Raw genomic sequence first — 14375 nt, 5'->3', positions numbered from 1 at the left:
ATTTATATAATCAATACATATGTGTATATATAGATATGCATATTTTTTATTTGCTTATATTTATTCAGTTACACTTTGATGTAAATTTTTATATAATTCTAATTCCTTTTTTTTTTCGTCTAAAACTCTATAAAAAAAATATAAAATAAAGGTCGAAATGTGTTGTATTATTTATTGTATAGTAGTAGCTTCATCTTGATGTAATATAAACAGTTACATTCAAAGTAAATTGAAAATAGCTCCTCGAATTGATATTTATATGCATTTACAGTCAGAAATAATAAATGAAATCTTACATAGAAATATAGGATTTACTATAGCTTTTTAATTCTATTAAAACTGAGCATGCCTTAAAAAAAAAAAAAAAAATTGTAATATTAAAAACAAAATAGTAGTAATATAAATATCCATATAATGATGTGATAAAGACAAAGGACATACATATCTTTCTATCTATATGCATGCTAATTACACCCCAATTAATGTGTATATCATAATAGATAGTGCATTAATGAAATATAAATAAAAGATATATAATAGATAGAAATATTCATATGTATATATGTTTGATATCGTTTTTAAAACCTTTTGAAGTGTTGATAATTTTTCTTTAAACAATTGTTCGTTTTCCATTTTTATTTTGTTAAGAGTATTTATTTTATCGTCTTTTGATGCAATAACATCTTTAAACATTTCATTTGCCTCATTCTAAAAAGAAAACAAAATGCAAAATTATATACAATTTAGGATGTAAAATATCTCTGGCTTTTATTTTTTTATATAATAGCACATAAAAAACGGCTTATAAAGATGATCATTTTAAACTTCAGAAAACATACAATGTCTCACAAAATTTATAAAAACATGAAAAATATTAATGGTGTGCAATGTTCGTTTTTCACCTGCTTACTCCGGGCTTCTTCAAGTGTTTCCTAAAAAAGTGGAAAAAAAGAGTAAAAATAAAACAAGTGAATAGGCAAACGAATGGGCAAATAAACGAACGAACGAACGGACAGACGACAAACAGACGAGTGGAGTGGCTGTGAAGGGGCAACTGAGCAGCCTCTCTGTTGCCACCATTGCGAGTATTGACTAAAATATGTGGAGTTTAAAATAATACCTCATTTTGCCGAATAATTTGATTAAACCTATTATTAGAATCGCTTATAAAATTGCTTATATTTTCGTTTGTCTTTCTGATTGATTCTTCCAGATCATATATACAGTCTTTTATTTGTTCTATATCATTTTCGATTGTTTTAATTTGATTTTCATTTTCCTCAATAATATTTATCGAATTAGATAACTCCTTTTTATCTTTTTCAATATACGTTTTAATATTTTTTTTATTTTCTTTCCATTTAACATTAAGCATAGTATCAATTGTTAACCCGTCTATATTTATACTAATCGTGCTAACATTATTCCAATTTGATTGGGATAAATTATTGTATATATTTAATATTTGTAAAATTTCAGTTAATTTGTCATTTACACTTTTTGCTAATTTTTTTAAATCATTATTCCTATTATTTAATTTTTCACTTAAAATTGGATGGTCGTTATTTAATGATTTAATTTCATTTTTTATATTTTCGATTTTTTCTTTGTTTTTATCTATATTTTCATTCATTTGTATAAATTGTGCTTTATTTAAAGTTTGTTTTTGCAATGTTTCTTTTATTTTATTTATTTCTTCTAATATTTCTTCGGTTTTGTTTTTTTCATCTATATTTGCTTTTTTACAAATTTCAATATCTTTTTCTAATTTTATAGTTTCTTCTAAACTGTTTGTATGTAAAGATTTTATTTTTATATTTTCTTCGCGTAATACTTTATTTCTTTTTATTAATTCTTCATTTTCTTTCATATTACTTTTTATCTCTTCTATTTTTTTTTTCTTTTCTTGGATATCCTCATGTTTTATTTCGATATCGTTTTCAAGTCTTTCCAATTCTTTTTCTAACTTAGCACTAAGCATATCCTTAATATTTTTTTCTTCTTTATTTACATATGATCTATAACTGTGCAAAATAAAATCTTCCATTTTTATTTCACAATCTTCATTAAAATCATATAAAAAATTTACATCTTTTTCTTCATTAATATCATTAAAACATTCTGCTTCAAAAATTAACAATTGACATAACCAAGCTAAGGCAGATAAATGTGTATTATATTGTAAACCTGTAGTCGGAGCCACCAAAGTAGATTTTGAAATTGTATATGGGTATCCAATGTCTCTATAGAAGCTTAATACTACTTCTCCATAATTATCTTTGTTAACTTCTATTAATGGGTCCACATGCTTAAATATAAAATTCCATATATTTATTAAATCAGTCATACTTGGATTTTTGAATAAATTTGGTGATATTGTACCGCTATAATTTTTCCATCCTAAATATCGAATTAATGTTTTTACATTGTCTTTTTTGTCAGTTTTATCGATTTTCTTTACATATACAGATGCATTTGGTTTATAAAATGACAATGTATTTAGTGATGTCCTTGACTTCGATTTCTTGTCAGCAGAGATATATATGCTGTTGTTTAAATTGGTATTGTTGAATACTGACATTGTTGGATTGAATTTGTACACCGAATGGTTATTCATTATGCCTACGTGTATAGAGGAGACGGCATATGATAAAAGAAAAGTAAGTTAAGAAATAAACTAAAATATATATATGATGTATATTATGACAAGAAATATTTGCCTTAGTGTAGCATGGTAATTTGCTCTTGAGGGACACACATACGCACACTCTGTGGGATATATACTGTACAAATTGCGAAAATAAAAGAAAAAAAATTAAAGCATTTTATTTTCGTAGTTTTACTACATTCAAAAAACAATATAAATGGCCAAATAACTCCAAAGGATAAAAATAAAATACAGCTAAATAGTGTATATTAAATAATACAAAAATATCACAAAAGTTGCATCAATAATAGTAATGTGTACATGTCACACAAAAAAATGAAAAGAAACAAAGCGAAAAGAAATACTTTTAATATTCAAATTAATAAATTTTTTAATTGGTCATTTTTCATTTTATTTTTAATATATTTATTTTTTATAGCATATCATTTTGTGTTTATTTAGTATACTATTACTTTTTATTTACTAAAATATTTCACTTTTGATTAAAAAAAAAGATATGTAGCTAAATATTATAAAAAAAAATAGCTGTTCAGAATATTTTTATGTATTATATACATTTTTCCTGAATGCACATATAAATAACGAATAATTTTTATAAAATTATTTCTTGTTAATAAAAAAATAATTATAAAAGAGTGTATGTAAGGCTTATACATATATTCTTTGAAAATTTTTTAGTAATGTTTAATGTGACTATTTAAAAAAAATTATGATGCCGCATATTGGCGAATACCCCCTTAAGGTTTAATGGTTACACTAATTTACACACTACCCTTTTATGTAAAGTAAAAAAAAATCCGATATGAGGGTGACGATCCTAAGTTATTACATGTATTATGTAAAAGCAAGGGTGAAGATATTTCATCACACTTTATGATAAATGGATTAATTGTCTGGAATTTGCAAACATATTTATGTACACATAACACACATAAATATATATTAATTCTCAAAGTATTAATGATATTTGTTATATTTTAATTCTATAAATTGGTAACCTTTATAGCACACGTTTAGGGCATTGATTTCTAATGTGCATATATTTCATATTTGTCTTTCTTAACACTGTCCATAAATAATAAGCATATTTTATGTTTGTCTTTTTAATTTGGTATAAAAAAAGGGCGAAAAAAAGGAAATAACAAAAATATTATCATTACAGACTTAATTTATTTTTATCGAATTGTATAATTAAAATGGTAGAGTTTTTGTTTATTCTTTAAAATTTATGAATTATAATTATTGTAAGTTTTAAAAACAAGATTTAAATAAATGAAAACAAGGAGGGAAAGAAATCCCGAGAAACTTGTAAATACGCGCAAATAAAAATACTAAAAAAAATAAGAATATAGCTATTATTAAAAAAAAATATATTTATTCAATTTTCTTAAAAGTAAAATTGTATTGACAAATAAATATATACATTTATATATATATATCAAATTTGGTAACCATTTGAAAAAAACATGGTAACATTATCGCAAGTGTATATACTAGAATTATTCCACTTATATTTATTATTTCTTATTGCTCTTCATTTTGAAATAATTCCAATTTTTTTTTTTTTTGTTCCTTCAATTTCCGAATTTTTTCCATTTCGAGTTCCATTTCTTTTTTTAATTCAAAATTGACTAAATATTTGGGATCATTGTTTCCTTTTTTTTGGAGCTTTTCGTATTTCTTTTCTTTATTTATTTTTTTGTTTGCAATCGTAATTTCTTTATCCTGTTTATTTCTCTTTTCTACACCTTCATTTTTTTCATTGTATATTTTTTCATGGTAGCTAAGCTAAAAAAAGGGGCAAAACAAATAAAATGGCTATTTGAAATGTTATATATATTTAATATGAACTATAATACGGATATAAGAATAATAAAAATTAATATGTAAGACTACTTATGATATAATATAATAAAAAAAACAGTTATATATATAATAATAACATAGATTAAATTATGATTAAAATTTTTTTTTCGTTGTATTTTTAACGCAGACACACAAAATGCGCTATTATCCAACTGTGTGTGCATATAATGTAGACATAAGGTTTATATTAAGATGTTTTTACTATTACTTTTTTTTTATTTATCGGATTTTTTTTATATTCCTTAATATTTTTAAGGTAAGAATTAACAATTCCATTTAATTTATCAATACTATTTTCATTTTTAGGGTTATGCTTATTTTCATTAAATAATTTATCTTTCTCTAACTGAATTGTTTTTTCTTTTTTCCCGAAAATTGTACTTTCAGTAAGCCATCCATAAGACATTTTGAAATAAATATATAAATATATAATATATTTGCTATTATTACATAAGTAGGTTTATATAAGCAAATTATAATGAATGTACAATGATATAGATGAAATATAGAATGTTAATTCATATATACAACAAAAGAAAAACAAATCCATGTATATATAATGTTATATCGATATTTATATATTTAAATAAATGCTCATTATATATGCCTCGTTTCATAATATATTCTATGTGTTATAAAATCATTTGTTATAATAATATGAACAGGTAAGAATGTTTTTTTTCGCGCATTTGGCTAAATTTTTGTTTTGTTCAAATATTTATTTATAACTTACACACAAAAATATCGAATTAGACTTGTCAATATTATTTAATGGAAAGTGAACTAGTACTCGAAACGTCTTTTAAAAGTTTGCATTATATTATGTTGGCAATATATAGCACTAATAAAAAGGTATAACTGTAATATGTAAGAAATGGAAAAATCACATACAAATTAGAATTGTCAAATCCATGAAAATCTTTATTTTACGGTAGCTATTTACATATGCAAATAATCTATATGTAATAAAATATTTTGAATTTTTTACACATTAATTAAAAGGGGATGTTATTTTCTTTGCTTTTTGCTTTTGTTTTCCTCCTATTTCCTTTCCTTAAATATTTTCAAAGTAATTTTCAAATTTAGGATATATATATTATGAAGTGCATATATATATATATATATATGGTTAAGATTATTAAAAATAAAAATTTGAATATAAGAGCATATTTTCTTTGAGAAAAAATATAGTTAAACAAATTGAAAACCCCAAATAATTTTATTTTATTTTATTTTGCTATTTTATTATTTTTGTTATTTTTTCTTTACTATTAGTCATAATAAACACTGATGGGCATTATTATATCTTATTTTACGTTATTAAATATAGAAAAAAATATTATTTATGCCCATTACATATTAACTATTTTTTTTTTAGCTTTATGCAAATTATACAAATGGTAAGTTTTTGCAATAATATAAACATTATTATATTGGAATAATATATATAAGGGCATTATATTTTCGTTAAATTGCGACAAAAAAATATATATATATTATATATATATATATATAAATATTTGAAATTTAAATATAAGCTTGAAACGAGTAATTGAATGAACTTGAAAAAAATAAAAATGAATATGTAAAAAACATTAAATAAACGGGATGAATTAACACAAATTAAGTGAAAACAAATAATTGAAAATAATTACAGCGAATTAAAACGGGAGAAAAAAAAATAATAATAATAAAATAAAAATAAATTAATCAACAATAAAATTGAGAGAACCATGTTAATTTTCGTGTGAAATAAAAAGAAAACCTTTTTTTTTTGTTCTAAGGAATTTTTGCATTAATTCCGATTTATATTATCAACCCTCTATATATATATACATGTACATACAACATATACATATATAATATAGTATGCATCGTATATTCATTTTTGGTACTTAAAATTAATAACAAAGTTTGAATGCATATAATAGTGCCCATATACATGACAAAATAATATTCAAGAATGAAATATTAAGTAAGGAAAATATAGTTTTTCATGTTAAAAAAAAAGTGAAAGGATTTTATGCAATTTAAATGGCCTGACTGGTTATTTTCCTATTTTTTTTTTTTTTGACAAATTTATAGGACGAAGTTTGATAAAAACAAACAACAAATATATAGGTAACAACAGTATAATAAAAACAGCGATTTTTGAAATCTATAAAATCGGGTCGTTATTTAAAATTCCGCACATATGTGTAAATATGTGCATAAATATTTACAGGTACAGACATATATTTTATATGAAATAGTGTGTATATATATAATTTACTATTTTGATAATACATGAATAGATTGATTTGGCACATTGCTTCTTGATTTCATTTAATTTGACTTTTACAGCAAAGATATTAAGATGAGTTATGCTAAGCAGAAATAAATAAGCATGAAACGGAAAAAAATCGAAAGATGTATTTACTACATATTAAACAGAGTAAAAATTCATTTAAGAATATGGATAAAATTAAAAAATGTTGTGAAATATATTCTAGGATTTTTTGTTATAAAAAGAAAATTAAATGTAAGGACTTATAGAAAAAGAAGAACATTTCCATCTATGACATTAGTTCTTGATTTAGATGAAACTTTAATATATTGTACAAAAAAAAAAAAATATGATTATCAAAAAGAAATTGATGTATTAATAAATGGAAAATATTTATCTTTATATGTATGCAAAAGACCATATATAGATTTATTTTTTTCTGTTTTATATCCATATTATGAAATAATAATATTTACAACTTCAATTAAATCATATGCTGATACTGTTTTAAATATTATGGATGTTGATCATTATATTGATAAGAAATTTTATAGAGAAGATTGTTTTGAAATGAATGGTAAAGTATATATTAAAAATTTAGTAAATATCAAAAAAGAAATTTCAAAAATGATTTTAATAGATGATTCAAACGCTTCCGGTTTTAAATATCCAGATAATTTTTTTCATATCAAAAAATGGAAAGGGGAATTAAATGATACAGAATTATTAGACAGTATTCCTTTTTTTTTGAACCTTCGCAAAGTTGGCGATATAAGGTCTATTTGTTCTTTTAAAGCCAAATCACAAAAAGATATAGCAAATTTATTAACAACTGCTCCAGTTAAACATATAAATTATTTAAATGACAATTTATCCCAATCTTTATATCCACAATCATTAGCCTTTCAAGCAATAAACTATTTAAAAATATTTATGAACAAATTTAGATATGCTCGTAAAAAAAGACAATGGAATGAATTAGGAAAAAAAATTAATAATAAAATGAAATCTTATCCATATTCATTGTCAAAACTCAAAGGTTCTAGTGATGATGATGAACAAAAAAAAACAAGGGAAAAAATGTTAAGAAGAAAATTACACTATTAATTTTGACAATGTTTGGAAAGAAAACAAAATAATAGGATATTAACGATATATAACCAAGCTTTCTTTATCTTTATATTATAATAATAATAATAGTCTAATATGATACACTGTTTAATTTTCTTTTATATAAACTCACTTTCGAATAATAAAATAAAATAGTTAGCCAGCTCATGCGCATTTTTATTTCTAAAATATGCATATTTTTATTCCGTTAAAAAAAATAAAAATGAAATGTCCAGTAAAACTACAACATGCTACACACTATATATTATGCAAATTTTATGAATCATTCATTTTTCTGCATATATAACATTTGTAAAGAAGTATTATTTGTTTTTTATGTTTTTTTTACTATTTTTATGATGTCAAAGTGTGGGATTGCCCACATATATGTATGCACATATTATTCGCATATATGTATATAATACATATTTATATATATACATTTCAATGATATATTTAAAAAATGCTAGAAATAATTCATGGATTGTTAAATCATATAAAAGAACCAATTCAGAATATTTTATGCATAATATGTATGTCTATATATTATACACTAATATATATATATATATGCGACTTAAACTTATTTATAATTATACTTTTAAATTAATTTATTTTTTTATTCATTTAGTTAAAATGGGAAATAAACCCTATCCATATAAAAAAAATATTTTTATATATTATTTAACTTGGCATAATTTATTTTTTTAATCCTTTATATGGTGAATTTGCTAGTATGATCTTTAAATTTAAAGAAATACATTTAAACAAATCCTATATTTTCAAAAATGGAAAAAACAACACCATGTAATAATCCCATATATACAATTTTATGTTATTATAATAAGCACACATTCAATTTTATAATATCTATAATTTTTTTTTGCCATTTAAACCCTTTTAAATTTAATATGGACTATATATTTCTCACAAATTGTATGTCAATTAAAATATTTTTTATAGTTTGTGAGCAAGTGGGAATATATAATATAAAATAATAAATAAAACAAAAGAAAAAAAAATGAAGGAAATAGGTCAAATATGAAAGGGAATTGTAAAAATATAGAAAAATAATTAATTATTAACAAAATTATTTAAAACTATATATGCATTACATTTTGAAGTATTATATCATGATTGACCAAAGTATATTTTATATTTTTTAAACAAATTAAAGTTTTGTTTTTTTATTATATTTTTTCCTTTTTCAATTATATAAAGCCATTTACTTTATCATGCCGTTATGATTTAAGTATCAACAAAAATATATAATTTATCAAATAAATGCAAATTGTAAATTCCAACAAAATAAATCATTTATATTATTATATGTAAAAGGAAAAAAAAAAATATATATATATATATATATATATTATCTCTATATATTTTATAGGTATTTATATTCCTTTGATCAGACATTGCTTATTCTTTTTATTTTTTTAACTAATATAAAAATGAGTGTACAGAAAATCATAGAACAAAAATTAAGCTTGGCCTTAAAACCCGTGTTTTTAGAATTGATTGACAAATCATGTGGATGTGGAACTGCCTTTGATGCAATAATTGTTTCAAATAAATTTGTGGATAAAAGATTATTGGATAGACATAGAATAGTTAATGAAATAATAAAAGAAGAGTTACAAAATATCCATGCATTTTCTATGAAATGTCATACTCCTATTGAATATGACAAAATTAAAGAAAAATAAAATCCAAAGAAAACATTATTTTTAACCTTATTACATTTATTTATGTTGTTATTTATAATAGTATATGAACATAAATTAAATTTAAAATATTCTGATAAGTTCATCATTATATGTCTTCCTGATATAAATTTAAAAAATAACAAAATAAAATTTATATGATGTGCATATATATTTATACATAAACCATATTAACAAAAAATGAAACAGATTTTGCTATAATATATTCCTTATAAACAAAATGTAAAAAAATTGTCTGTACAAATCATCAAAATTATACTTCGCTATCTTTATATAAATGTATCAATTACACAATATTGTGTATTCATTATAATGCTTTGTTATACTACCCTTTTGTTTGCTTAAATTTTTTTTTTTATCAACATTTCTTGTGAATTGATAAGAAATAAATATTCCTCCCCCACACATATATAATTGTGTCTATACTATACCATCCATTCGTTTATTATTATATTTACATAGGAACCTACATATGAAATAAAACTATAAAACATGAAAAAAATGCACATTGAAAATATTAATTGATTGAATGTTAAAATAATGCTATGTTGTTTTTATTACACCACTTATAGTCTTTGTATTGACGGAAATAGCCAGCACCAACATGCACTGACTTTATGGATATAAAAGTATTAAGGGGTATTATAACTTATATACATAGGTATAATCCCTATATGCTTAAAGTACAAATCATATTTTTATTAACATCAAAATTTTCAATGTTATTTTTCATGTTAAATTTTGCCTTGTTATCGTATTATATATATATAGCATATGCCATTTATGAGAATAAAGAATTAAATCCATTTTTTTTTATTACAACATTTTGAATAAATTTATTAGTCTATTATTTTGAGTTAAAGCCTTTTGTTTCGATTTATTTTTTCCAAAATGTAATAAAGGTTTTAATATGTACATGTAATTATGTATATTTCTTATTATTTTCATTACTTCAAACCTCTATTATAATAAATCATATGTTTTTTTTAGCAGCCTATAAGTATGTTCTTTCTATTTTAAGGATTTCAATTCATATAAAATAGTTAACGATTCTTTTATAGAAAGATGGTATTCATTTTACAATATTATAAATGGTCAGGAGTTTATATTATACCCATTTTTTAAAGGAGTATTTATTATTATTTTCGTTACTATTTCATTATTATTATTATTTGTTGGGAATTCGTGGATTTTAACTGGACAAATTGGCACATTAGCGACTACATGCATATGTATATAATGCGTGTATATATGTGCGCTAGTATTGCCTTACTATTTAGCTTAGCTTTTCAGCATATATTCTATAAAATGGAATAAAATAAAATGAAATAAAATTTGTTTTGTTTTAAATCGTTGTCTATATTTAAAACGGCAAAGAAAAAGAAAGAAAAAAATTGTCCTATTTGAAAAACGAAAAAAGTGCAATCTCAAAGTTACACACAATTCCCCCAAAAAAACATACATATATTTTTAATTGTAGATTGAAATATTATGAGCATGCAATAAAATAAAAAAAAATAAAAACAGCCAGACAAAGACTATAAATATTCTCATATTTTGTAATAATTAATATAAAAAAAAAAATAACACAATTTAGAGGGATATGCAAATTTAGATTAAAGTAAATAATTCTATGTTATTATGTAGGTAAAAAACTAAAATAGGAAAAAATATAAAATATATGTATTTTATCTTTTCTAAAATTAAAGTGTTCAAATGTAAATTCTAGCACAAAATAAAAATATATATATATATATATATGCATGAAAAAAAAATCATATTGCATATGCATAATATTTATCATTATTATTTTCCTTTATATTTGTGTAATAAATATATTTAGTAAACAATTCCAATTTTAGTATAATATAAATGCTTTTTAGTTACATATTTTAAAATGTTAATAAAAAATGTGCAATATTTATTAACAATTAATATTATTAGCAAATATATTATTAACAAATTGTATGTATTTATTAACAAATCATATATTATTTATGTATATGTACACATTGTATGCATTTTGTTTGTGTATGCATAATTTACTACTTACACACACTAATAATAAAAAAAAATGATTGTTAGCCAAATTTAATTAAAAATAAGTTTGTGTTTAGAAATATTATTAAAAAAGAATAAAAAAAAAAAACGGAACGCAATATTATTAAATTAGTTGTATGATCAATAATACGCATTTCTGAAAAAAAAAATTCGCATATATTTAAGAGATAATATCTAGAAACGTGTGTTATAAATAATACATTGAATTTTTTTTTATATTTTTTTTTTTATAGACTTTGACAATTAAATATTTTAATAGGAAAATAATTACATAAATATTATAAAAAAATATACATATAATAAATATACACACGCACACACGCACACATTTACGCCTTTGCGTATACACATATATACATGTATGCATAGACAGATTTATTTAATTTAGTAATAAAACTTAACACGATAAATAGAATAAAATGGAAAAGTCAATTTTGCCAGAGTGGACTGATATCGAAAGATATTTTAAAGATCCGGAGTTAATAACTTCCGAGATATTATTTGTTGGTTTGACATTATGTAACGTATTTGTTATGTATCGGCTATTTTTGGATGTGATACCTTTTCCTATATTTGTTACATGGTGGCAATTAGCACAAGGTTTATTAGTTGCCTATGTGTGTGGTGAAATGGGTAAAGAATTTCCAAAATTTGCATATTTTCCAAAAGTGGAGATAAACGAAAATATGCTAAAAGTTTTATTTGTGCCATCAATTTTTTATTGTTTAATGCTTGTATTGTCAAATTATTTGTTATTTAAAACCCCCTGCATATCATCATATCCAGTACTTGTAAGTTTTACTGTTGTCTTTCATCATATAATTCGTTTTATTGGATGTGGAGAAGAATATATGCCCCTAAGATGGAAATCCATAGCCTTTTTATTGTCAGCATTTGTACTTGGATGTTTTGATTCCCAAACATCAGGAAAAGGTGTAATTATATGGGCCTTATTGTATGCATTGTTTTCAGCAGTATTTAGAGCCGGTTTTATGCAAAAAATTATGCACTTAGTTGAAGGCAAAGGAAATACCTTACATAACAATCAGCATATGTTAGGAGTTTTAATATTACCAATATTAATTTTATTATCTGGTGAATGGAAAGTATTAGGACATATGCCATATAATATAACTTCTTTATACACATGGCAAGTATGGGGATGTTTAGTAACTGTTGGAGCATTACCTTTTGTCAAAAATGTTGTATCAAATAGATTAGTTAGAAGAACAGGGCAAGGTCCATGGAGATTTTTAGAAATTATTTCGATAGCATTAGTATTTATGATTGGTTTAGGATATAATAGACCATCTTTTATGGGATATTTGGCTATTGTTTGTGTAATTATTGGAAGGTCTTTAGGCGCTTTTGATGTTCTATTAAATGTTTCTGATTATATGATTTCTGAAGATGAAAGAAAAAGAAAACTGGAAAAATCTAGTTATGCAAAGAGTAGACAAGGAACCCAAGTATCTAAACCATTTTTATCATCTGGAGAAAATGAAGATGATGATGAAAGTTCATTTAGCTCAAATGATAGTAAAAGCTATCAAGGCTCTCAAGATTATGATGATAAAGAAAGTATAAATAGTAGTTCCAATCAATATAGTACACATAAAGGAACAAGTAGAATGGTTAGTTTTTCAAATCATACAAGTCAAGAAAATATTTCTATTGATGAAAGTCGAATAGGAAGTGAACGTGATATAAATGCAAGAAGTTCAAGTTTCAAATCCAAACCTCAATATTCAAGAAAATATTCTTCAAAGCAGGAGGTTATTGATTCTCAAGCATAATATAAAAAACTTGTTTTAAACTGTTAATTTTATATATTTGATTTATGTTCAGATTTTCTTTATTCATTGCTCTCATTTTATTATTTTCACTATTATATTTTTACATTATTATATTATGTGTGTATGTGTGCCTATCATTGCAAGTGTAATTATGCGTATTTATATATGTACATATATATATACACACTTTCACACGTGCCTATATAGATATACATTTTATTCATTAATAGATGAATTTATTTATTTTTTTGTAAATTTTTCGATTTATAAAATGATGAAAAATAAATATTTGCGCAGGTTTGCGTATGTTTTGTCACTACAAAAGAAAAAATGACTTTAAAAAAAATATACGCTTCAGATATTTCAAGTTACATTTTTTTTTATTTTTTAAAAAGAAAAAAAAAACACATTGTGTATATATCTATAATAGGTATTCTTATATTTTTGGTTTTTTATTATTTTTCTTTAAAATTAATATCAATAAAATATACAAGCATAGTGTCTATTTGATTTTGTTGTTTCCATACTTATGTATATTCGCTTTTTTTTTTTTTTTTTTATTAAAATTGTAGGGAAAATGGAATTATTCAAAATGGTTAAATTTTATATATTATAAAAATTGTGGACTTATAGATATTCTGTTTGCGCATGAAATCAAACGTATGTTTGTATGATCCAGTTGTGAAAATAAAATTTCGATTTTATTTCATTAAGTATATTTATGTTTAAATTGGTAAGTCTTCCTATTTTTAAAGATATGTTACATAAAAAATATGATAATTTTTTCAAAAAATGAAAAAAATACTGAAAAACAGAGATAAAGTGCATGTCTACGTGTTTGAACAATTTATGTGTAACGACTGAGAGTAGTCAATTGTGAT

General features: G+C 22.5%; 5 protein-coding genes across 5 annotated transcripts; 3 read left to right on the top strand and 2 right to left on the bottom strand.

The window, feature by feature from the left end:
* Window positions 1-60: 60 nt before the first annotated feature.
* On the bottom strand, window positions 61-2617 carry PBANKA_1115700 (kinetochore protein NDC80, putative; the record flags this gene model as incomplete). Its single annotated transcript, XM_034565692.1, has 5 exons — window positions 61-127; window positions 297-349; window positions 586-708; window positions 903-932; window positions 1121-2617. 5 exons carry the CDS (start codon window positions 2615-2617, stop codon window positions 61-63), a joined length of 1770 nt encoding a protein of 589 aa, XP_034422364.1.
* Window positions 2618-4192: 1575 nt separating this feature from the next.
* PBANKA_1115600 (conserved Plasmodium protein, unknown function) lies at window positions 4193-4940 on the bottom strand (the record flags this gene model as incomplete). The annotated part of the gene is made up of 2 exons (XM_034565691.1): window positions 4193-4456; window positions 4743-4940. 2 exons carry the CDS (start codon window positions 4938-4940, stop codon window positions 4193-4195), a joined length of 462 nt encoding a protein of 153 aa, XP_034422363.1.
* A 1980-nt stretch (window positions 4941-6920) lies between these two features.
* Window positions 6921-7907, top strand: PBANKA_1115500 (NLI interacting factor-like phosphatase; the record flags this gene model as incomplete). Its single annotated transcript, XM_034565690.1, has 1 exon — window positions 6921-7907. One exon carries the CDS (start codon window positions 6921-6923, stop codon window positions 7905-7907), a length of 987 nt encoding a protein of 328 aa, XP_034422362.1.
* Window positions 7908-9364: 1457 nt separating this feature from the next.
* PBANKA_1115400 (BolA-like protein, putative) lies at window positions 9365-9619 on the top strand (the record flags this gene model as incomplete). Its single annotated transcript, XM_034565689.1, has 1 exon — window positions 9365-9619. The coding sequence occupies one exon, from the start codon at window positions 9365-9367 to the stop codon at window positions 9617-9619; it is 255 nt and encodes an 84-aa protein (XP_034422361.1).
* Window positions 9620-12117: 2498 nt separating this feature from the next.
* On the top strand, window positions 12118-13494 carry PBANKA_1115300 (glideosome-associated protein 40, putative; the record flags this gene model as incomplete). The annotated part of the gene is made up of 1 exon (XM_034565688.1): window positions 12118-13494. The coding sequence occupies one exon, from the start codon at window positions 12118-12120 to the stop codon at window positions 13492-13494; it is 1377 nt and encodes a 458-aa protein (XP_034422360.1).
* Window positions 13495-14375: the final 881 nt, after the last annotated feature.

Source organism: Plasmodium berghei, assembly GCF_900002375.2.
Source record: "Plasmodium berghei ANKA genome assembly, chromosome: 11".
Taxonomy (NCBI): Eukaryota; Apicomplexa; class Aconoidasida; order Haemosporida; family Plasmodiidae; genus Plasmodium; species Plasmodium berghei.
Note: the sequence above shows the minus strand (reverse complement) of the source record. Positions and strands in the feature narration are given on the sequence as shown.